The 25,397-nt window shown below is 36.8% G+C and overlaps 1 protein-coding gene across 1 annotated transcript in view; it reads right to left on the bottom strand.

The window, feature by feature from the left end:
• LRBA (LPS responsive beige-like anchor protein) overlaps nt 1-25,397 on the bottom strand; it is a 365,433-nt gene that overhangs the window by 313,973 nt on the left and 26,063 nt on the right. Inside the window, exons 2-13 of the mRNA XM_053974943.1 lie at nt 10,493-10,724; nt 10,254-10,354; nt 7,984-8,079; nt 5,912-6,033; nt 5,682-5,808; nt 4,784-4,903; nt 4,319-4,465; nt 3,310-3,507; nt 2,605-2,738; nt 1,257-1,365; nt 987-1,139; nt 218-386 (exon numbers count right to left, since the gene is read on the bottom strand). Of these exons, the coding sequence (XP_053830918.1) occupies nt 218-386; nt 987-1,139; nt 1,257-1,365; nt 2,605-2,738; nt 3,310-3,507; nt 4,319-4,465; nt 4,784-4,903; nt 5,682-5,808; nt 5,912-6,033; nt 7,984-8,079; nt 10,254-10,354; nt 10,493-10,724 (1,708 nt within the window). The remainder of the gene's footprint in view (nt 1-217; nt 387-986; nt 1,140-1,256; nt 1,366-2,604; nt 2,739-3,309; nt 3,508-4,318; nt 4,466-4,783; nt 4,904-5,681; nt 5,809-5,911; nt 6,034-7,983; nt 8,080-10,253; nt 10,355-10,492; nt 10,725-25,397) is intronic.

Consider the following 25,397-nt stretch of genomic DNA (forward strand, 5'->3'; position numbering starts at 1 on the left):
TATGACTTCTAAAGAATGTTTCCTACAGATTGTGAAAAAAAAAAAATCCTTCAAAGACAAAAGCAGACCACTCACACTGTTACAGGGAACCCACCACACTGAAGGGTAATTACTTCTGAAGAACTGATGGTTCTATTCTAAACATTGTATATAAAACTTTCTTAAAACAAACATCAGATTGTGAGAATAAAATCAATATATATACATATATACATACCTGTGCCCTTGGGAGTTATCCCACTGCGATCCTGAGGGTTCACCACCCAGTAATAATACTTGAGGGTGTGCATGACCAAAAGAACTGTCCCAACCCGCCGGATTGCTCCGTAAATGTTAACAGTGGCAATGAACTCAGTAGACAGGTAAGTGTAAAGGGTCAGCTGAACCTACACCACAAGTCAGGGACAAAAATCATCACACCTGAATTAAAGTATGCCAGACAACTGAATTCTTACGTTTCATCTATCAAAATGTCTTAAATAGATTTTCTCTGCATAGTTTAGTCTTAAAACCTCTGAAAACTGATGAAAAATTTAATTATATTTCTGAAATTGTGCAGTGCTGGTAAGAAGTTTTCAGCTGCAAAGTTTTGACCAAAGTTGTTCACTGTCAGAATCCAGAAATTCACCAAAACAAAAATATTCATTTTCAATTTATATCAAGACTTAAAATCTGACAACAAAGATAATTTCCTCTTCAAAAATTGCTGAGTTTTTCCAACTAACCCATCCAAACTTCCTTCCCAGTCTGGATCAAAAGTCACAACTCTGTTCTGTAGAACACTGCAAGTTTCCCAAATCCCAGAAAACCCTGAAAGTCTGCAAAACTTGACAATTATATGCAGCAAGGCAGAGCCTGAAGACAATTCCTGGATGATTTCCGTTGCAGAGCTGGAACCCATAATTCTTTGGAGTCGAGGCTTAGTTTCAACACTCCCAAATCAATACACTGTAAGATACCTTATTGATAAGAATAAGCAATTTTACCTGTGCTGGGATATGAATCCATATTGCAGGATTCAGGAGAACATGATCACACAGCTGCTTCAGCAGGGGCACCCCATTGTGTAAATTGCTCAGGTATTTCGAGAAGGCAAGGCAAAGTTCTAGCACAGCTCTGGTAACGTGAGCTTTGGAAGACTGCAAAAGAAGATTTTGCTTAAGGAGAGCCCTGCAACAGTCTAGGAAAAGTATTTAACTCAAAAAAAAAAAAAAAATTAAACATTAATGTAAGACATCAAGGAAGATTTACTTTACCTTTTCTAGGCTGTGTCCTATCACCAGGAAGCCTTTACAGGAAAGCATCTGTTCTTGCATAGCAATAGAGTTCTTCAACAACTCCATGATGAATGCCAGTAAAGTAGAACTGGAAAACATGTTTTAGTAAACAAAAACGTGTTAAAGGGTTAGACAAAGTATTTCCAAATTAACGCTCCCACCACACAACCCTGAGATCCGTGTTATGTAAATGTTCTGTTATGTAAAACAGAGCTTTTAAAACAAAAAGCAAGACTAAATTTTGAATGCTTGCTTCAAAAAACGTCTACTTTATTAATGCTTTTCTAACTTGAAATTCTGGACTCTGAGATAACCATATAAAAGCAAATTATTCCTTCTGAATTCTTGCAAAAATGCAACAGTTAAGTTTGTACTACTCTCTGCTTCATGTTTCAACTACAAACTCCTGCAAGATCAGTTACAATTACCATTCTACTTCTTAAGCTATCAGATGAGCAAATATTTTTCTAGACACAGCTCTGCTGCTGTGCTGCTGCCAGAGGTAATATTCCTGTCAAGGCACTACTGCCTGTGGATCAAGACTTTAATGAGCTGAAAACCCCTGTATTGCTGGGCCAATTTGCAACTGCATCAAATCCCTGACTTATCACATAAATGCCCAAGTCTGAGCCAGCTCAGGAAACACCCAGATACAAACAGATGGGCTGAACAAATATTGTGACCATCCCTTCTAAGAAACAATATGGATACAGGTCATCTTTAAACAGTCATGAAACTACAAATGCAATTAATCAGAGCAAATTACACCAGAAGTCTAAAAAGGAATCCCTTTGTTTTTACTGCTGCTCTTTAACTTAGGAACTCTAGAGCTCCACCAGCTTCTGTGTCTGGGTGTTCAGAAGTTGGATGGAGTTGAAACAGAGCTCAAACCAGAGGAAAAGCCTAGTAGCAACACTAAGTAACAGTATCTTCCAAAAATCTGAAGGTTAAAACAAAACGAAGAAAAATTCCAAGGAATGACTTCCTGAATTCCTGAAGTTTCTCTTCAAGCCTTCTCCAGTGAATTCTCTTCATGACAGGAATAAACTCAAGACAATTACCCATAATTCTACTACACACACACACACACAAAAAAAATTGTTAACTATAAAATTTGTGTACAGTTTGATTCTTTGGGAGCTTTCACAGAACACATGGTGCAAACAAGTACATCACTTTGAGGTCCTGCCTGTAACCTTTCTGTAGTTAGACATAATTCACTGTTGCACAAGAAAATGCAAACTACTCTGCCATTTGATAAAGCAATAGGTAATTTCCTTTACTTCAAAGGAACAAAGCCCAGGACACTGCATGTCCATGCACTCACCAAACAGTTGTGTCAATGTGGTCTGAGGAATACTGCCTATAGTCCAATTGTGCAAAGAGAGGGAAAAGCACCTGCACTCCTCCAATGGAGTGCAGGGCACTTTGGATGGAGTGCGTCAAGACTGCTTTCACATCCTGACAAAGAAGAAACAAGAAATATTGAAACCTCCTTCAGACACTGATTAAAAGTTTGTTAAAATAGCCTTTAATTTATTCAATATAAAAGCTGTATTATTGCCAAACAAAAAGAAACAGCAAGAACAAACCTGCTGCAACAGTCACACTAAGTGCCCAGTATGCCTGACCTACTGCTTTAGATATAGATACTTTTAGATACAGATCTACAGTGCAGATCCTCAAGTGAATATACAGGAGGTAGTATTCAATGCACAGGGAAGAAAAGGATTTCATATCAACAGCACAAAGGATGGGAGATAGGGAACATCTGTAGGGGAGTGAACATGTCAGAAGTAAGGAAGAAGGATTTTTTTTTTCAAATGTAACCCATCCTCTCTATGTATTAATAGAATAATTTTTTTTCTTAGGATTCTTCTGCATCCTCTTTAGTTCAAGAAACAGCGGTAGGTCCAACCCCAAAAAACTCAACCTATACGCAATTGCATATTAAAATCCCTATAAAACTGGATTTTAGGTTTTCAAACAGAAATCATTTGCACCCTCCAAATCTATGACAATGTTGATTTACCTGCAGCATGAGGGCATGTGGTGAATGAACAAAAATAGAAGGGTTATCTTTAGGGGATGACTCAAGACACAGCTGTGCATCTGTAGCCCTTGGATTGTACATAAATGCAATAGCACTGGAGAGTTTGCCATCATACAGCAACAATTTGTGATGTTCATCGAGGAAGAGATCACTTTCTGCCTTGAACTTGAACGTTCCCTGGATTGGGAAGCAGGGTTGAGGAAGGAAAGGAGATAAAAATAGATTAGGCACACTAAAGATACAGATAAGAACAACTGTTGCAAAAAATGATTAAAAGATTGCTTCTTTAATCAAGTAGTACTTCATAAAGAAAGGTTCTCATAAGAACCAGAGACTCATAAGACTCAAAGTCAATTTTACAGTATTAAAATGGCAGAATTCTTTTGGTGTTTGAAGAGTGCCATTGCCAGGATGGTGGGTAATGTAAAAGAACCACATCAGCCTGGAAACAAGCAGGACTGTCAGCAATGTTCACTCAGAAGGAACTAATAATAGAGGAGCAGATAGAAAAGGAACCATCTTTTTTAGCATATGTTTGTACAGCTGCTGGGGAACAACAGCCTTCAATTAGTGCCCCTCAGGCTATGAATAAACAAATAATAAATCACTGCAACAAAACTAATCCTCAGCATTGACTTCACACATTAAAAAAAACCCACTAGCACAAGAAACTATAAAGCCACATTTCTAAAACAAAAACATCATAACTGATCTAAAGTTTTCAGCCTCAATGAAAAAGTGAACCCAGTAAGAGATAACAGTTGTGTTCTCCCTCTCCCAACCATGAACATGGAAATTCTGAGAAGCAAAGAAACTGAACTAATGCTTACTTGTAGCTTCTAAGGCAACACATAGGCTTACAGAAGAAACATGGAAGAGTTTAATAAAAACATTACACTGTAAGATCATTTTTTATGACACAGAGGTGTCACAACATTCTTAACAACTACCTAAAGAATTAAACTTAGGAAAGTCAATTCTAAGGTACCTTATATCCCAGGCCAAGCTGATAAATGGCAAAGATCTGAGCAGCATTGAGAGCCTCACTAAAAAGGTAAACAGATGTCATCTGCCCACAAAACACTCGATTGGCATCTGCTGTTTCTGAAGAACCCAGGAAACATTTGTCAAATGTCTGAAAACAGAAAACAGAACCCAGTAACAGGGTTTAATCCATGCTACACAAGCAAATCATGCAAAAAATATCCATTTCATCAGGGAATATTTTTACATAAACAAGTATTTTTACATAAACAAGGGCCTCAGCAGAAACAAGTATTAAGTTCTGAGATGCATAAAACCACAAATTATTTCTCTACCAAAAAGAGAACATTTTTATTTCAACATTTTTAAAAATGCATATAATGGGGGAGGTTTATTAATAAAATGGCAAAGAATATCTATGTAATGCATTAAGATGTTCAGCTGCAGACAGTGTGCAGGGATTACTCACATCACTGGTGTTGACAAACCATGTTATTTCCCCATAAGATGCCAGTTCCCCATTCACATAACACCGGAGTTCACTGTTCTTCCAGCGGTTATAGATGTGCACTATAGTCACCATGTACCACTAAACAATAAAAAAACAATTGATATAACTCTATGAACACTTGGGAGTAGCTTAAGCATTCAAGTGGGGCTTGGAAGAACAAATTCAACTCTTTATGTGAATTAAATTAAGACTGAAAGATGTATGTTAAGTAGAAAAGATTAATAAGTCACTGGTGAGTTTTCTTGCATTGCTATGTCAAAGAATAATATGCCATTCTTTCCACACAGGAGCTTAAAAGGTATTTATAGCATATAACTCCAAAAATCTTTATGACAACGCTGAACCAAATTTACACTGAAAGTACTCTGTAAATAATTTCTAAACTGAGCTACTCTTAGCAGGATGGACTTCTACAAATGCCATTCCAAAGAGCAAGGATAGCTTCAGACTAAAGCCTCTCAAAGACTGTGCATGTCAAATTATCACAAACAGAATCCATATTTACAGCAAGGGATTACTGATAAGGAATTCCTGAGGAGGCCTGTTCTCCCACAAGATGTTTACATAAGTTCCAGAAACATTAGTAGGACATCTAAGTCAAAAAGGGAACATCCAACATCACATAACACTACCTAATAGGCAAGTCAGCCTTTAACACCAGTAATAAAACCAAGTCATGTTTTAGTTGTAAAATTAAAAAGAAATAAGAATTCAGAACACATATTTATTTTGCTCATTCCAGTGTAACTGTTTTTCTACAGAAAGATGAGATTAATCAACCGCTACAACACAGACTCCCAGGCTCCCATTTTAGACTCATGAAACATGTTTGAAAGATTTTATTATTTTTACTCACCTTTTGTGGCTTGAAATCAAATTTTACACAGTGCTGGAAACCTTTTCCCTTTGATTTTATGGACGTTACAATCAAGCAGCTTCCAACAAAGTGAGCAGAATAGCCAAGTCCTTTGTTTGTTCGAAAACTGACAAGTCAGAACAAAATCAGCACACACAGATGGATGCAGAAATCATTGAACAATTAATAGAAACTGAACATCAGCAATATCAGCTTTACATAATACTCACCAATATAAATAAGGCTTATCCTTATCCACATTAATATTATTTACAGGATCCATTCTTAGCCAAGTGTGGAAAGTAAATCCATTCTGGTATGGCCACTTGGCTATAGGAGGTAAGGCAATAGCCTGAAGAAAGGAAGAAGTCATTCATGTAGAAAGATCAACATAACAGTAGAAGTGTGCAGCTCAAGATACACTCTACAAATATATGCTGATAAACAGAGACACATTGCAAATGAATACAGTTCCTCTATAATTAAGAAAAAAAAAATCTGGCCTAACTTCTGTTCTCTTTGTACTTGATTGTTACAATATTTAATTAACCTAAATATTTATAAACTGACCTTTATACCTCAAAAAAGATTATTAATAGTAACCTATGCTTCAAAATTTAAATGCTTTAGCAAAAGCCTTATGGAATAACAACTTCTCAAAATGTAAATTCAGATTGGTTTGGTTTTATGGTAATCTGACAGAATAATCAGTTCCATTTTCACATAGTGTTGGTATTCAGGAAAATAACTGATCATAAAGGGAAAGCTGGCCACATTTCATTTAATAAATTATTTTCTCTCCTGAAATTCACATTTAAGTAGGCTTCCAGTGAGAATAAAACAGAATTTCAAACCTCCTCAAATGAAACACAATGCAATCTCCACCAGGCAAAATCTTCATATCAAACATTGTGGTTTTAGTGCAAAGCACTCGAGTTACAAACCATGTGGCAGAATCCTTTGTTTCAAACAGCTGGAGTTTATTTTTTGGAGTTTTTCAGTTGGTTGGGTTTTTTAGCATTACTATTAACTTTCTGCTGGTGTGCAGCCCAAATTTGCAATACACACTTCAATTAAGATTGCCATTAGCTCTGATCAATCATGCCACCCAGATGATCAATATCAATAAAAAAAAAAAATCAAAGAATTCAAGTGTCTCCAGACTTGTTATTATGTTCCCATGCTCCATTCAGCTACTCCTGTCCACACAAAATGCTATAAATCCTTCTGTATATTAGCTAACTAACCAGCCTCCATGTCTTTGCACCCAGTTCCTGGGAATTGGTAGCATTATCACTTGACTTAACTCACAATGGATCACAGAGTAGTAGTATTTCATTTCTTAATTTTTTTCATTTATATACGTATAAAAATACCTACATAAAGGTTTTACTGAGGCACCCCAATATCATAAAATATGGTTTAAGCAATCAACATAATTAACAAAAGTTAAACCAGAAGTTAAATAGAAAACCACTAATAACCAAAATAAACACAAAGATGTCTGTCTATTGCCAAGTTCTGTTGCACGTGATAAAACTGCAGAAGCACTTTCCTAGCAGTCGGCATTTTTCAGTTTCCAAAGTTTTCATTCAAAAAATAATTCATTATGTCATCAAGTTGGTGAAATTCAATCTCAAGCTACCAAGGCAGAAAGCGAATGGGTTTATGTGAAGACAATTGGAAAGAGTTATCTTGATAAATCTTACTCAAATCTTATTCTGCATTAAGCATGAAATTTTGAACATAATTTTTCATTCTACAATTGCAGAAGCAAAAGCATTGACATACTTGAATTCCATCAGAAGATTCTGTACAGGTTTTCCAACTGCCTATCTAATTTCAAACTCTTTTTCAAGTGAACACCACAGAACTTAGAAATGAGTCACAGGAACAATTACAAAAAGACTAATTGTTGCTAAATTTAATCCTTTTCAGTATTATTCAGCCTATAAATGCCTAGGATCAATGCTTTCTCAAAGATTTCTCACAAGCATCTAGAGTGAAAAGCAGGTATATTCTCCTTGAAACACAATTTAACTGAACCAATCTGAAAAAAAACAACAAAATCCAAAAAAGCAGCCTCATTTGTATCTATTCTTTATGTAATAGTATTTGTGATATTGCACATCTATTATAAACACAATTTATTCAGGCACTAGTGTAGGTGTCAGGCAGAGAAAAAATTTGGTTAAAATTCTATGACAATGACAGATGAAACAAAGAACACACAAATGAAAATAACCAAGGGCCTTAATAGAACAATGAGCAAAAAACCAAGAAATGCAAAATATCTACATACTGCAGCACTTTTTCCTGGAAAGTTGAAGAAGGCATCAGGTCCATACTTCTGAGGCATGTGTTTTAGCACAGACAGTAACTTCCCAGCATGTGGTGGCTGACAAAGACAGTTATTACATTTGTAAATAAGTAAAACAAACCTCTAAGAAAGAAAAGACTATAAAACACAAAAAGAAAATTCTAACACATTTTAAAACTTTGCATGTGGTTGAATAACACCCTGCTAAGACATTTAGCACTTTCAATAAAACAACACTAACAGTCATTAATATCTTCACACCATATAGAGTAGATGCACTGAATTCAAGTTAATTAGGAAACTTCACTAAGGACTTGAAGGCCAGAGCCACTTTCACCCAGCATAAACTAAATTGACCCTGAATGTGGATTCCTGCCATTGCCTGTTCATTCCCACCAGCTCTCTGTATGACTTTGTGGTAAGCTAAAGAAAATGAACTGGTCAAGATGAAAACTAACTCAGGGAAAACAAATGCAAACCAATTTTTAATTACAGCTGTTCTGGGAAGTGGCTGAGTGAAACCTGTGCCAGCACAAGGGGGATGGGAATAGCAAGCAAAAGGGAGAGGGAAGATCAGCAGAAGGATTATTTTCATCAGGATGACAGTCATAATTAGATTAAACTCATTTGGTTTATACTTTCACATTAGTCCATGGAGAAAGATTCAAGTCCCAGGGGCAGTTTGGAGCACCTAAACTGAGTGCTCAGTGTGAATACTTAACACTTCTCCACGACCCATATCCTGCTGATTTTATTGTAACAGTCTGCAGTGATAAACTCCAGATCTAGTGTATGAGCTCACAACAACAGGAGAATAGCAAATACTGATCATAGTGACCCGACAATTTTGTGTATTGTCTTTCACCACACCATATCTTTCTGGCAGATCTATTTTTAAACTACGATTTTATAATCCTGGTATTTTCCTGCAAGCGCCCTTTTTCACCCTGTTGTTAACAGCTACCCTCTGAAAACTATGCATGATGTTGGAGCATTGCACAATCCATCAGAAGTATTTCAAATGTACCAAAGTTGGAGTCAGCTCAGCAGTGCTTCAAGAATCTGAGTTAAAACTGAGAAGGAAATGCTGAGAGTTGCTTAGATGCAAAATACTTGGTATCTTTACAGTTCTGCTGATTTTAAGATTTATGGAGTTGTACAACTCCTTGGCAATCCAACTGGGGTATTTTTCTCTTGCTTTCCCCTGTATTTGGTCTTTAATAAGGAAAGGAAATTAAATGCAAATAGCAGGGAGACAGGAAATGAAAAAGTTAATGTTGCAGAGACAACTTTATTTCACCTACAGTTAAGTATACTCTCTATGCTCAATTATTAAGTTTAAACCATCTATAAAGTTTAGAGTATTTTTATTTAAGGAGGTTAAGATCTTCAGAGTTATTTATTTCAAAGGGCCTTTTAAAATCTGCAGTATTATGTATCCATACTTGCTTTTATATGGTATACTATTTCTTTTAATTATTTGAAGTCAACAGAGACACTGTTACCTCTCCACTACACTAGCCAGAGTATTTAGAAATAACAGGAGCTGAATTAAAATTCAAAGCAGCTAAAATGAGTGTTAAAATAGTTCCCAAGTCCAGTGAAATAACAACTGTGTGTTGAAGAAAACTTTATCAAGTGGCCTCTACAACACAGACATTTTTACTTTCAGGAAGGTGGTTTCTCAGCTGTAAAAGGGTCACTTTCTATTCCACACAGGAACAAGAGAAAAATCATACAATTTTTCATTGGGACTTATTTCCTTCAGTTCTATTTCTGCCAAAGTTTTCACTTCCTTAAATGGATAAGTTTTCTAATCATCAGGTAAAGTACAGCAGCCTGAAAATGGGAGCAAACAGAACTGCCTCTGTAGGCATTTTTTATTTCTCTCTTCTGATTAAAAAAAAAAAAAATACACCTTTTCCTTCAATTTCATATAGCTGGAATAAAAAGAAATAAAATCATGTGCATAAAAACACTTAAGAGTCACCTTATTATTCCCAGGTATTCAAAAAGACCAATATATTACACAGGTTCAGGAAGAAATGTAACTTCACCACTATTCTACTCCCTGTATTTTAATTGCTTTCAGGTAAAAAGATTCTTTATATAATACAAGAAAGCTTCCTGTATTTTTTGGTACATTCAAAATTTGTTTGTCATGAAGTTTTTGGAACAGTCTTAACTTGTGAAAATTAGGAAAAACAAAAGCAACACAATAGAAATTGTTTCAGTTTTGCGTTTTCTTTTACCCATCTCCCTTTTTCTCCTTGCAGCTTGCTGAAGAATAACTTCAGCTCTCGAACTGTCAGGTTATAGCTAGCCAACACACCGAGCATGTCCACTAGGAGATCTGAAAAGCAGAAAGAACAGCGATGTAAGTGCTTAATAAAATGCAGAGTCAAATTTTTATCATCTAATTAATAACTGTGTCCATGAGATTTTGCGTAGAAGCAGCACAGTTTGAGTCCCACACGGGGGGAGGCTGTACCTGCAATCATGTTGTCAGCTCTATTGATCCTCCTGAGCACTTGTTCCACGAGTCCCACTTCCGTGCAGGCCTGGAGATTCCGTATGCTTTTCTTCAGGATTGCTGTGAACATGCTCCACACCTCAGCCTGGCAGGTGGTGTCACACTTATCCAGTAAGTCCACCATGCAGGTGATGCCCTCTCCTTCTTGGATGATAAAGTTCATTTCCAAGTCAAACTGGCCCCCGACGAGCTTTCAGAGAAAAATATTTCAAAAAACAAAGCTTAAGGCATCTGTTTCAAAGTATTACTCTATGCCTGAAATTATTTATTCTGTGAGAAGAAAACTATCGAAGATGTAAGGGGAAAAAAACATAATAATCAAGTCAATAACAATGTACCATCTCATTTTTCTTCTGTTTCAAGTTCTGTTGAGTAACAAAGGTGCTCTTAAGGTGTCACCTACTATCAGAATATCGCTGCAGAAAAACATTTGAGTAGCTTAGGATAAAGATGTCCAAGTTCAGCTGAAAAGTGAAGACACCAAGTTCTAAAACAGGTGAGCCCAACAAAGCAGTAAAGATATCTTAAATTACCTGGAGTGACCCTAAAAGCTTTCCTTTGCATTTGCTTAACAAATCTCCATTAAGAGGGCAATTCTAGCCAAAAGGAGCTGATGCACATCAGAAATATTGCCACTTATGAACACTTATGAGACATTCCAGTGACTAAAGCTGGTTAAGAATTAACTGCCAGGTTCATTTGCAGTCCCAGGTACTCAAAGGAAGCAAAGGCTTGCTGTATTTGCAGGCATGTGGAACACCAGCACTGTTCCAAGCCTTTGGGTATGATTTGGCTAAGACACTTCAATCCTGTAATATTTCAGGTCTCCTAGAGGCAAATTTTGTTTGAACATACACTGAGCAACTAGCCACATATGCCTGTGCAGAGGAGGTGGAAGGGGAAAGTAAATAACCTGTTCCACTCTCACTTGCATACTTAATAAAACAAAAATTCCAGCTGAAGGCAAAATGCATTTTACTAAGTTAACTCCTTTATACCAACTCCCTCCATCCACTCTTTAAAGTTCTCTCGGACTTTAGAGCTGTATTAACATTAAAAATGTGCCACGCTTACCAAAATAACCAATATATACCAGCATACAAACAAGAATTCAGATATCAATGACTGTAATTCTCAAAATGGACTCATGGCCAGAAATATTTCAGCTCGTTCTCACTTCTGCAAGTTTGTGTTATTATTTCTGTCCTATATGATGGTGCTCCTTTGACAGGCTTTGGCCATTAACAGCTTCAGTACTGTCACCTGCTGAAGTCACACCATATCAAAACTGCCCCAAAATCCATACACTAACTTGCTTCCATATTAGCTCCAACAGCTTCTCTCAGCTAGTCAGGATCCAAAGAACAACTCACAGAACAGAATATACGCTCTTCATTAACCACTGAAATTACCATACATTTTCCTCAAGTGTCTAAACCTTGCCACTTTGAAGAAGCAATCTTTGGACTTCTGGGAATAAATCAGTAGTGCCAAACACCACAGGAAGCAGAGAAAGTTACTGCTTTTTTGACAGAATAGACAATGTCTCATGGCAATGATTTCTAAACAGTAATTTACGCTTTTCCATTTTCTCCTCTCTGGGTCATGAAAAATAATTATGCAATTTACTATCAGATGCTTCCATAATATCTCGGAAAACAGCAAGAACTGAATGGAGTGACTTGAGTTATATTCCCAGCTTCTCTATATCAACTCATGCTGTCAACTCAAACAAATCCATCAAATCATTACCATCCTCCAAGCCTTAGTTTTCCCCTTCCAGAAGATGGAACAGAGGCCTAACTCAAGAAAGCTCTGTAGGGTATGCTAGGCAGAACAAATTGACACAGAATTATCTCAAAACAAATGCAAAGAAAAATATACACCCTTAAAAAAAAAAAACTCTCAACAGAGCATTTGAAAATGTAAAATACAGAATCAGAGTTATACCTCATTTCACACTGAATTTATCCTCTACAAAACTGAAGTATTCCTCAAGAATACTCTTCTTAAAATCAAAGTAAGAAACAAAAAAAATATTGTATTCTGTGTAGAGACAGAACATCTGAAGGTTAAATTCTGGACACAAACCACCTGCTAGTTCTTAACAAGAAATTCAACTCTTTATGCATTTGGTTTTAACTATCAGCCAACCATCAATTATCACATGAAAACCATATACAGCTACTGGAGGTGACCTTACCTTCACCCTATAGTCTACATCACCAATCTTTCATTTTTGGCTACATACACTATTATCGGAACCCACCCATCCAGGAAGCTGTCACATTAGGTTTCCAATCTCATCTGCAAGCATAAGCATTTCAGGAAGCACGTTCTAGGAATAATATGCTAGGGTAAAAAATAATTACCATTTTAACACTTCCTGTAGGGAAGTGAGGACAAAAAATTGCTAGGGAAAGCAGAATAACCAAGGCAGGGTGCAGCTGATGTACAATATGTATGCACACCCATTAGATACACACAGGCACACACACCCCCCCACACTATGTCATATTAACCCTTTCTAATGGTGATTTGAAACTGATCAACCTTCAAAACACAAATTTGTTTCCAATGACAGGGATCATAATCCAGGTCCATGCATTGGCTAGTTATTATCTGAGCTGCAGTAATGGCTGTGCACAGCAAAATGTAATCTTCCCAAATGTCACAGTAAGTTATGAATATCTGAGCAGCTTAATGCACCTTACTAGCCATGAAGTGTGAGAATGTAATCTTATTACCTTTTTTATGGTTGTATTTTTTTGAATAATGTAGCCTTTGAACTGATGTATAGTCTTTGCTTGCACTTTAGCATGATTTGGTCTCCTGTGTCGCAGAGTACATTTTTCAAAATTCTCCAATTCAACGTATTTTAAGTCCTATGCTGAGCTGCATAAACAATCTTTATAGCAACCCACAGGGTGGCATAACGTTTTCTTTCTTCAACATGTAGAATTAAGTACAAGCTTACAGGAATGGTTTTAAAGGGCAGCATTCAAAAACATCCTCACAAATTTTGGATTTTGCCAGTTATATCCACCTTCAAAAATACATATATACTAAACCAATAGCTCAAGCTTCTCATAAAATAGTTCTACATTTAGCTGACTGAATACACATGCAGAAAGTGTATTTTTCCCCCCTTAGGGAATTAAACTAATGAGAAGTCAACATAGTAGCACTAATTTTTAGTATAAAATAGCACTACAACACTTCTAAATAAAACCAAAAAGACAATTAAGACACACTTAACCTTTCGTTGCAATGAAGTGATGTGAGATATGAAAGAAGTGGTTCACTGTTTGGGTGAGCATCTACCAAACTACTGCAGAAAATAGCTCAGAATAAACAGCCAAGCTCCACTTTCCTGAAAGAACATGATCTGGATTATTAATCTAATTTAAATTATTTCTCCCCTTAACAGATATTAAGTATTTAGAAAGGTTGCAAGACAACCCAAGAAAAATTATTTCAATGACCTATAACACAAAAAGAAGAAACCAAGTCCAAAATCAACATTTCTCCTGGAAAAGCCAAATTGGCTACACTTGGGAGAACTACGGGGCGGGATCTTCACATTTTTATCTCAAACCCCAAAAAAAGCCTCCACTTCTATAGTTTCCTCATCCTTCTGGTTGTTAGATAAGCCAAACATCAAGTACTTGCTTTGTTCCTCAAAGCTAGGATGAAGGGCTATTAACCAAACTGTGACCTCCCTTTTCCTCAAGATGATAATTTCGTAATATCAGAATTGTTTCTTTAGTATGTCCAAAACAAGGAGTACGAACATCTATCCCATGAAAAAAAAAATGCAGTCAAACAGGCTGGTTCAATCTCTGTGATTTTTTTTTTTAAGTTTATGCTTAATAAGAACCTGCAAAGCTGGACATTTATAGTATTCTTTGCCTATGTTTATTCCTATCTTCCACCAAAGAAATAAACCACCTCCCTGAATCCATTGTCCCCTTTCACATACTCAGAAACATACTTCACATATTCAGAAATTCATTGAATTTAGTTGATTGAAATTTATTGATCATCAAAAATAAATGCCAATCATATGGGAAGCATAAGAATTGACATCTCTCTAGGGTAAGAATCTCATAGGATCATGGATGATTCCAAGTTGGTCAAATTCCAAGGGCATGCAATAAACAGGAAAAGTCAGTAGCACGATACACATTCATGATACGATAAAAAGATGGTTGTGATTTGAAAAGGCTTCTACAGAACAGAAGAGGAAAAACATTGGGAAAGATAACAACTCAGACATACTAATTTCCATGGATTCTTTTTCCATCACTAACACAACACGAGGAGGTGAGAACATTAAAATCTGAGTCCTAGGAAGGTTTGGCAGGAAAGCCTGTTGATAGTCTGAATAAGTGACACATCAAATAGTGACATTAGCATGAATGTCAGGTCAGTGAAACAGGGCTTAGGCCCAGAGAGGTTAATAGAGAGGGCAAGAAAAGGGCAGAAAAAGCCTGGATATCAACTTTTTTCTTCATTATATTGCTAGTGTATCAACCATAATGCACTAGAAAAACTATAGAAAACACAAAGAACTCACTCAAGAAAAGTGAGGTCACACCTTCCAGCAAGACACAGATGATTTAAGGTCATTTGCTACTTTGGCTCAAAGTTTAAAGTAAGTGAGACCATGAACGTGCAAGTGACCAGTGACCCTTTCACAGAAGGAAATATTCTGCTTCAACCACTTTTGTAAGCAGAAGAGTCCTCTTGAATCTTGTTCCAATTTTGGTCTTGGTTTCTCCCATCTTCAAACAAAACCAGAAGTGACCCAAAAAACCCCAAACACACACAAAAAAAAAAAAAAAAAAACCAAAAAAAAAACTCAACAACATCAGAGAACAAACAGGTAATTTCCGCAGAAAATCCCAAACTTTTCCTGCTGATACCTCAGGTTGAAGTCACCAATCTCCACCATCCAGCACTACCCTACAGTTATTCCACAAAAAAAAAAAAAAAAAAAAAAAAAAACCAAACAAAAAAAACCCACACAAAACTAATAGTACTAATCTACCTTCTAAGGGAAAAAAGGATAGTAAGAAAAGAAGAAAAAAAAAATCTCCTTAATTAGCTGCTTTCTCTCTTATTGCCAAGTTCATAACAAAGCCTAGAACTTCATTCACCCAGCAAATGAGAAGTCCATTTTAAACCAGGCATATCAAAACTGGCATTGCACAACAGCATCGCACCCACTTTAAACCTGACGCTTCTGAGGGATTCTGTTCAACACTGTCCTTAACTATGATCAAAGCTGGATCATTCAGGGAAAAACCATTCTCATTGCTTCCCTTCAATGGGATGTAATAGAACCGTTTTGCATTAAAACAGAATTTCTTCAAGTCTGTCTGCCGTTGGGAAAACTGCCTAAATGTGAATTCAACAGGCACCCACAAGGCGTTGTCTACTGCTGCCACCTAATGTTGTATTTGAAACCATTAGCCCAGAATCACACATTTTTAAGACAGTGTCTCAGCACTGTATCATTCTCTTCTTCCTCCACACACCTCTATCAGCAGCTTATATCAGCATGCTGCATCACAATTAAGAAAAAAAGCCTGTATATCCAGGAAGTAAGACAGGATAAAACTTCCAGGCAGCAGAAGAGTTTACATCTAAGCACTGGCTTCTATAAAACCAGAGTTTCATCAACTTTGCAAAAGCTAACTACAGAGAACATACAATTTACCCAGGAAATTACTGGCAAGTATCTCCTACCCAGTTCATCTGAGACATAAACCAACTCATTAAAACTTTTCTTTAAAAATGCACTTACCTATGCATACATGAAAATTACTCTCTCAGTGAAAATAACAAATGTAAAAAAGCAAAACTCTTGATCATGTAGGAACAATACATCTGGAGCATCCTTCTGGTGTATGGGTTTTTCGTTCCCAAGAGAATGGGGGCAGGGAGGATAAACAATTTTAAAATACAATTATGATATAATCAATGATTATTTACTCAAGCTAATAATCTAGTATTTTCACTCTACTTGTAAGCATTTGCAAGTCAAATTGGTTCACTAACACAATTAGTTCAGTTTGTACAATGCAGCTGAAGGCCCAGTGAAAACAGACCAATGCAAGGAAGAATTAGCTCTACAAAACACTTTTAAACATGGGGGCTGGAGAAACAGGTCTATGAATTTCAAATTTTATACTTTTTGTGTTTAATCTACTTTAGAAAGAGACATTAAATATATTTTAAGTACATACCAAAAACTGAAAATCAGTATCTTATAAAGTGAGCAACACCAGTTTTAAGTGAAACGATTAGCAAAGTTAAATTCTATTCTACACAAACAGGAAAAAAAAAAATCTACCAGTTTTGTATCCATTCAAAAAAGGATCTTAGTACAAACAGTTCAGATTAAAAACACCATGCTTGAACTCAAAACAGCTACAGCATTCCATGCTAGTAACCCCTTCCAACCAAGCCATTCTATGATTCTTTGACACCACCATGCACTGTGCCTCTGTCTTCCAAAAATTCAACAGATTCCAAGGGCGAAAGGCATAAACAAGGCCAATATAAGGAAGCTTTCCCTTCTCCCAGTCTTTACTGCTCCATCAAGAGGTGGGACAGCTGATACACAAAGGATTGCCAAGAACACAAAACACAAGTCCCAGAGGCCCAGGTACTGACCAAACTGTGGATAATACCCAATTATAATACAGCAAGCCTGCAGCCATTGGAAAAGTTCAGGTGGGGAAACAGGAGAGAGGATAAAATTGATTTCCCACCAGATTTTATCTGACACACAACACTGGGTATAAAGGCCCTTTGCCCCTGAGGAGGCTGCACCACTGAGCTTTATTTCAAATCCCAGAGAACAAGGAGCTACCAAGTTGAATTTGTGCAAATCAAACAATTTCAAGACTAAATTTCAACACTCTCCAAACAGTGGCTAAAGGTGTATTTACAACACATGGCAGTTTCCTTTGTTTGACTTGTATTATGTATTTCAATAGACATTACCATAGAAAATATCTAAATCCAGCTGAAATTCCCATCTTTCTAGTACATGTATTAACAACATTAAATTCTCTTTTGTTTTAATTAACTTTTTTCAGTGTACCTTAAACTATGATCCTGTTTAAGACACACAAGAAAGATGTGACTCTGAGAGATTGTTTAATAACATGCAAATTTGTAGCTCCATACAGGAAATGAAATATCCTAAATCTCTACATCACATCAGATTCATATGTGCATTGAAAGCAAATAAATCATTTAAACCATGATACAGAGAACCTTTTTAAATTTGCATTTATCTACAGTAAATACTGCCATGTTCTTTAATAGCTTGCTAGTGCAATCTTAGCAAACTAATGATTTATGGTTTTGACATTTTAAAAATCAGAAATCTGTCATTTTATGACACCCAGTAGAAAGTCTGCTGGAGTTGGAGTTACATTACTCTGAATTTAAACTCAGATACATGAAGCATACATAGCAAAGCACTGTACCAAGTATCCAATTCATTATTCCAGCACTTCCCTCCCTAGCTATATGTCTAAAAGTTATCTAATGTTTTTACTCAAAATAATTTTTTTTTTTTTTTTCATTTTCATCAAGCAAGATACCTTTTTGTCAGTTCTGGAAATATCACCCATCAGCAAAGAAACCCAATCTGCTGTACACTGAGAGAACCATACTTCAGTGACCAAGCTGTACAGGTCTGCATCATGTCCTACCTTAATCCCTCCCCTCAAGGAAGGCGCCCAAAAGATAACATTTCAAATACCACATTAATCAACAACAAGTCCAGAGTGGGGAACAAACCCTACAGTCAGAATGGCTTCACAGGGAATAATACCCAGCTTGCACCCACTTCCATCAGTCAGGATATTTACGCTGTAAGCAATTTTTTTCTGCCTAGAGGATAAATCAGACAAAAAAAACACTGCCCATCACTGACACCATGCCTGAGCAAGCATATCTGCAGTTTGCATATACTTAAAAATAAGGATTCACACAGAAGTTAGACAGGTAGGTTAAAAAGATCAAAGAGGACTGATTTCCACTGCCAGAGAAGAGTCTTCTCTGCCAATGGATAGTGACAGAAAAAAACTTCAACCGTGATAATACACTCAGAGACACCTAAAAAAACACAAAAAACAAATACCTGAAGCAACTTACCCAAGCTTTCTTGCAATTATATCACATTTTCTCACATGCTTAGTGTTCATCATCTAAAAAAACTAACAGCCTGCTGCATTTTTATTACTTAAATGTAATATATTACCAAATATATGTTTTCTTTCAACCAAGCTGGTGTGCAAAGCCAGTCACTATATTTCAACAAGAAAACATTTTAGGATGCTTCATTTAAGCATTTATTTTACTTATGACTTTATGAAATATTATATTTATTTCCATTTGGTAGGGGAAATCACTAGTGCAGTAAACCCCTTCAAATTATAAAGAAATACAAACAATTATAGAATTTTTCTTGTGTATGCCACTTACACTGAACAGAAATGCTTCTAAATATATATAGATAAATATCCACAACGAGTAAATAATGTAGAAAACACACTATATTTGAGCTTCTGAAAATTGCAGCTTCCTAAGCTAAGAAAACTAGAAAAAATGTAAGTAATTCTCAAAGAGTCTCCCAGTGCATCCAAAGAGAGGTATCCACCACAAAGCAAGACATTCTTCTGGAAAATGGAAAGAAAATACTTTTTGAATCATTCCCAAAAAAAAAATTAAAATCAGAAAGTTTATATTTTCTCTTTAAGCCTTTTTCATTCCTATTTTTGTATTTGTTATGATATACTAATATAGCAGCATGGATATAATTTATAAATAATAGTATATGTTTATTGGGGATGAATTACCACCTTTTTTTTAACTAATGATTTGTGCAATCAAAAAGATTTGAAGACTACTTCCCTAGATGTCAGAGAAGAGACAATGTATCCCCATATTTTTCTCCAGATCAGAACACCTGTCTAATATTTAACAGTGGGTTGAGGGCAGGAAGCTACCACTCTTTACAGAATCTGAAGTTTGCATCCTGCAAGTCTCATACAAACAAGTCTTCACAGAACTTTATATCAACTTACATTTGATATCCACTTTGTGATAGTTACAAAGTACATTATTTCAAAAGCATGTAACAACAGAAGTCTACAAGTAAAAACAAGGTTATGAGTTCATTCTAGAAAACGAGTTTGAAAGTGTTTTGCTAGCCTGTAGAAACTAGGGAATAACAGCTACAAGTAAAGGAGAAAGGTGAAAGAAACAAAGAAAATTGAAGGAAAGTAACAAACCAGAAGATGTTCCAAACATGGAATTGTATACCAATAGCAAATAAACTTACAAGGGAAATAAATTGAAGCTCAAAAAGCCAAGAAAGAATATAAGATGAAGAGATTAATTAATTTACCTATAAAGCTCTGGCAGGTTTTATCAGATTTAGAAACCATAATGTTAAACACTTCCTCTCCTACTGGAAGGTGCAGCCCCCCCATAGCTCCTCCACTCCCATCACCTTTCACAGCTCAGCAGGCAAATTGCTGGGAATTTCAGCACAACTACAGGCACCAGGTTACAAATTCCAGCAGAAAGCAAAAACCAGCACATCTGTTTTCATAATTTCTGGCACTGCCTTGATCCAGAACAGCTGGAAAACACCCACCACACTTGCCTGCTCAGAACTGGCAGAGTTTGCTGCCATGGCTGCAGCAGGGACAGTTATGAGCTGGGATGTAAGGAATACTAAATGACATGCTACAGGAAATGTAACACTCAGCTTGCCCTCTTACCATTTTTAAAATTTTTTGTAGCTGTGATTAACATGGGAACACCAAGCAGCCAACCCTGGCTAGAATAGAGGGTGCTTACAATAAGTAACAGCCTTTTGTTTATTCTTACCAAGTCATAACTTTCGGGGATTTTTGCTTTCAGATTCTGCCATTCCTTTGTTTAGAGTTTTAAAGAAAATGAGTTACTGAAAGCCAGTGTATGGAAATATTGCTAAACAGAAGATTTCTATTAACCAAAAAAAAAGTGCCTTTGTGAGAACAGGTACCTCAGGAAAGCCTCCACAATTAGACCATTTTTATTTTTATTCCTTTCAATGTCCATAAGGCAACACTGAAAGCAAGGACGGAACTGTGACTCTGACACTTAATGTTTGTTACAACTGGCTTACATTCTTATGTTTGCAAAAACATCTTAAAGCTTTCCTTCCTCCCTGATTTGCCACAACACTGTTTTTTGGTTGGTTGGGGTTTTTTAACTCCTGCTATAGAAACTACTATTACTCTAAGGCTCTACCCCATCCTGATTTCCCTCTTGTCCCTTTTCTCAGCATACAGGCAATGACTGAAACAAACTGTCTCCAAGGAACAGGCACAACAGTAAATGAGAGAAAAAAAATCTCACAAAACCACAAAGAAACAAGGAAGACAAAGACTACAAGTGCTGCATACATTACCACTATCACACCATCACCTACAAACACACTCTCCTGTTTACAGTGTTGTGACCAAGGTAATTTCAATTGTTGACCAGCACTGCAATTGAAAGTGGACCTAAAAAGGCAAAAGCAGCCTCAATTAATACAAATCCAAACTACATTCTGTTTCTTTAATTTGGCAATCAAATTACCAACAGCAACTGCCATGTAGTGTTCAGCAAACCTGGCAAGACCCTCCCATTCCCTGTGACTGACAGCAGTTCAGACTGGAGGAAAGTAACATAAATAAAATGTTAAATAAAATGGGGCTGAATTACATTTTGAAGCAAACATTTAGCCAGTAAAGCCAGCATTTGCTTAGGCTTGATCTCCACTATTTCTAACCTAAAGAAGAATTTTTGTAAAACACCAAATTCAGCAGATTTATCGAAAATTCTGATAATGACAGAGCATTAATTGTGTTCTCACCATTTTTTCATCAACTCTGTCACATGTATCCGCACTTCTAAGGCAAAAAGGCTTTTTCTCTGACATGACTTGCAAGGATTCAAGAATTTAGGAGGATGCTTAAAGCCTGTCCCACACAAAAATGTGAATCTGAATCAAAACTAAATTATTACCCACAAGTGATAATCCATATAAGCTGAAAAAGGCTACATCCAAATAATGTACAATTTTGTGACACGGTCTTTCTTAGAACACTCTTTTCCCATGAAAAGTGTGATTAAGTGAACAATAAATCTTTCTTCAGTGAGACGGCGAAGGAAAGAGCATCTGCCACTATGAAAAGCTACTCAACTTGAAAACAAAGAAAGCATCATTATGAAAGAAGAGGTTAATGCCATCAAGACAAACAACAGTATAATCTTTTCAGAAAAATCTTCTCTCTCATTCCATATCCAAATTATTGTCCCATTTTTCTTTAGTGTTAACAGCTACTGTTAACTAATAAACATAATTTCCCTCCAATTCTGTAACTAGTAAAGCATCACAATAATAAAAAAAAAAGTATCCATCCTCCTAGTTTCTTAAAATCTCTCTCCTATACGAATTGTATTTATTTATTAAAACAAGTTTCAAAGAAAACATAAAACATCTATTATAGTCATGGATTCTGGGGCTGCAAAGGTAGCTACAGATTTTACAGATAAAAGAACCTTTGGAAATCACAGAGGACTTCAATATTTTTCATCTGAACAAATAAATAGAAAAATAACTTCATCTTTAAGAAAATCATTTTGACTTAAACTCTAAACCTGAAGATTTGTTGAAGCTTCTCTCAGAGGAGCTATTTTGTTCTCTTTCCTTCTACCGGCACCTTATCTTTAGCAATGAAGCTTTGCCAAGCAAATTTAGCACTATGAAGAATCACAGATGCATTCCTCAAGGTTGATCAAATCAAGCTCTTAGAAAAAGCATTTCCTGCAGCTTTCCATGCACATAAATATTTACTTATACGAGAAAGAGATTTCCCAATACAACAACAGAAGAAGCAATTGCCACAAAAACCATGAAACAAGAAACAAGTTTCAAGGCAACAACCCAACAGTACAAACTGTGGTCTCTTAGGTGTGAAGCCAAAGACTAGCACCGGTATCTGGTATTTGCAATGGTATAAGGGAGTATGTCATGAAATTCATGGACACATACGCCTTTAAGAGGAAGGCAGAAAAAAACCCTAACAACAATAACAGCCTTTAATCTTAGGCTTTCCTTTTCCTTTCCACCTACACATTACCCTTTATTCCAGTTTAACTTGGAGAACCAAACCCAAAGAGCATTACTATCTACCACCTGCCCTAGCAGTAGCACTCGTGGGTACATGCATGCTCTCCTGCACAGCTCACCACACTCTTCCAAGTAGAACGACACCCTCAAAGTGTCTACGACTTGGTGAGATTAAACTATCATTAACATTATACCAACTACATTTATTCACTGAGCTTTAGCGTTGGCCTTTTTTTTGCCAAAGATTAAGTCATATGGCTCTGTTCCAAAGCTCCAGTGTCCTTACAGCGTGCACATTTCTCTGTAAGGCCACCAGTTACTCTCTGTAGTGGGTTGACCCTGGCTGGATGCCAGACATGCATGAAAGCCTCTCCATCACTCCCCTCCACAGCTGGAGAGGGAAGGGAAAATATAACTAAGGGTTCATAAGTTGAGATAAGGACAGAGGGAGCTCACTCACCAAACTGTCATGGGCAAAGCAGACTCAAAGACATTAATTGAATTTATTACTAAGAAAATCAAAACTTAAAAACACCTTTCCCCCACCCCTCCCTCCTTCCCAGCTCTATCTGCTCCCCACCAGAGGCACACAGAGACAGGGGTTCTTCTCCACCCCTGTAGTCCTCCCAGCTACCAAAACCTGCCCACAAACACAATACATTCTCACACCTCACATTCTTCCAATTTATATTTCTCTACCCCCCCTTAATTTTGCAATCACATATACAGCTCACAGTAGCTGTAGTTTTTCCACTCATTCTATTTCTGCACAGAGAATGTATGTTAAAAAAAAAATTGTTTCATCAGTACTATTTCTGTTGCTGTTCGGAATTCAAAAAACTCTTCCTAAAGCCAAATGCAAAAGGAAGTTTCCTGAAGCTTACAGCTCCTAGGCTTTTAAGTCACTAGGCATCACAGAATTGTTAGGGTTGGGAGGGACCTCTGGAGATCATCCAGTCCAACCCCCTGCCAAGGCAGAGTCACCTGGAGCAGGTGACACAGGAACACGTCCAGGAGGGTATTGAATGACTCCAGAGAGGGAAACTCCATGACCTCTGTGGCCAGCCTGTTCCAGGGCTCTGCCACCCTCAGTATAAGGAAGTTTTTCCTCATGTTAAGTTGGGACTTCTGAATTTATGCCACTGCTCCTCATCCTGTCACTGGACACAACCAGAAAGAGTCTGGCACCATCATCTTGGCACCTGCCTTTGTGATATTTCTACGCATTGAAGAGATCCCCTCTCAACCTTCTCTTCTTCAGACTAAACAGGCCCAGCTTCTGCAGTATCTCCACATAAGAGAGATGCTCTGCACCCCTCATCATCATCTTCATCCATCCATCCATCAGATAAGCTGGCACAAAACCACAAATATTTTATGACAGTGATAAGTAATCCTGTCAGATTATCCTGGCACATTTTTCCTGAACAAAATAAAATAGGGATGGTTTACATGGTTACAAACAAACCTACATCCAGCTTGGGTTATTCTGCACACAAAATAAACACAAGTACACCTATCCAGCTCTGCTACCTGTGCTGATTCTTCCAAACAAGTGAACAGCACAAGCTCATATGCAGTTAGATTACAACATGACAGCATACAGAGTAACCGAGAAATCACTTTGCACGCCACATGTGGCCAAACCCACAAGGAGTTTTTTTTTCCTTTTTAAAAAATACTGATAAAAGAGTACTGTACAAGAAGGGAGGGGTACAGGTAGCAGAAAAGAAGTTCAAAGAAATAAACGTGAACCTCATTCACTTACACACTGTTCAAGGTGTAAGCAAAACTACAAGGTCTTTAAGCAGATTTCCTAAAAAGAGTCAACTTACTTTATATGAATGATGTAAACAGGATGTAGTACATGAAAACTGGTATCACCAGTATACTATCAAACTCCTGACTTTATATTCATGTTTGTTTTCCCCATTATAACAACTCATTCAAACTTCAGTATGAAAAAATTCTCTACTGGACTGTGACAAAAAGAACACTCACTCCTACTTCACACATTTCTCAGAAGCCACAGTCGCATGTGAAGCTGTAGCAATGTGGGAGTTGGTCTTTCTCCCAAGTAATAAGCAACGTTAAAAAAAATACAATGGTCCCAAGTTGTGCCAAAGGAGGTTTATATTGGGTATTAGGAAAAAAATTACTTCACAAAAAGTGTTGTTAAGCACTGGAACAAGCTGCCCAGAGCAGTGGTGGAATCTCCAGCCTTGGAGTCATTTAAAAGATGTGTAGATGTAGCACATGGGTACATGGTTTAGTGGTGGACTTGGCAATGCTGGGTTAATGGTTGGACTTAATGATCTTAAGGGTCTTTTCTAACCTTAATGATTCTGTGTATTCTAAACATTAAGAAAATTCTGCCTTTTTTTTTTTTTTACACTTTGAACTCATAAAAAGCATTCTTTAATTGCCAGTGAAAAATTCCAAATCACTTATTCTACACCTGCTTAACCTGATCCCTCCAAAAACTAAACAGAATTGAAGTCAAACACAAGTCTGATGCCTTCTCTGCTTGTCAAGACAAGAACATTAATGCTGACAGGTGAGTACAGGCAGGGTGCTTGGAATAGCTGACAGCTGCTGTGTTAAGGAATAACAAAATATTAAATTTCAGGATACTGCCTTCAAAAATTAGTTATTTTACTACGG

This window comes from Vidua macroura, chromosome 4, assembly GCF_024509145.1.
Source record: "Vidua macroura isolate BioBank_ID:100142 chromosome 4, ASM2450914v1, whole genome shotgun sequence".
Taxonomy (NCBI): Eukaryota; Metazoa; Chordata; class Aves; order Passeriformes; family Viduidae; genus Vidua; species Vidua macroura.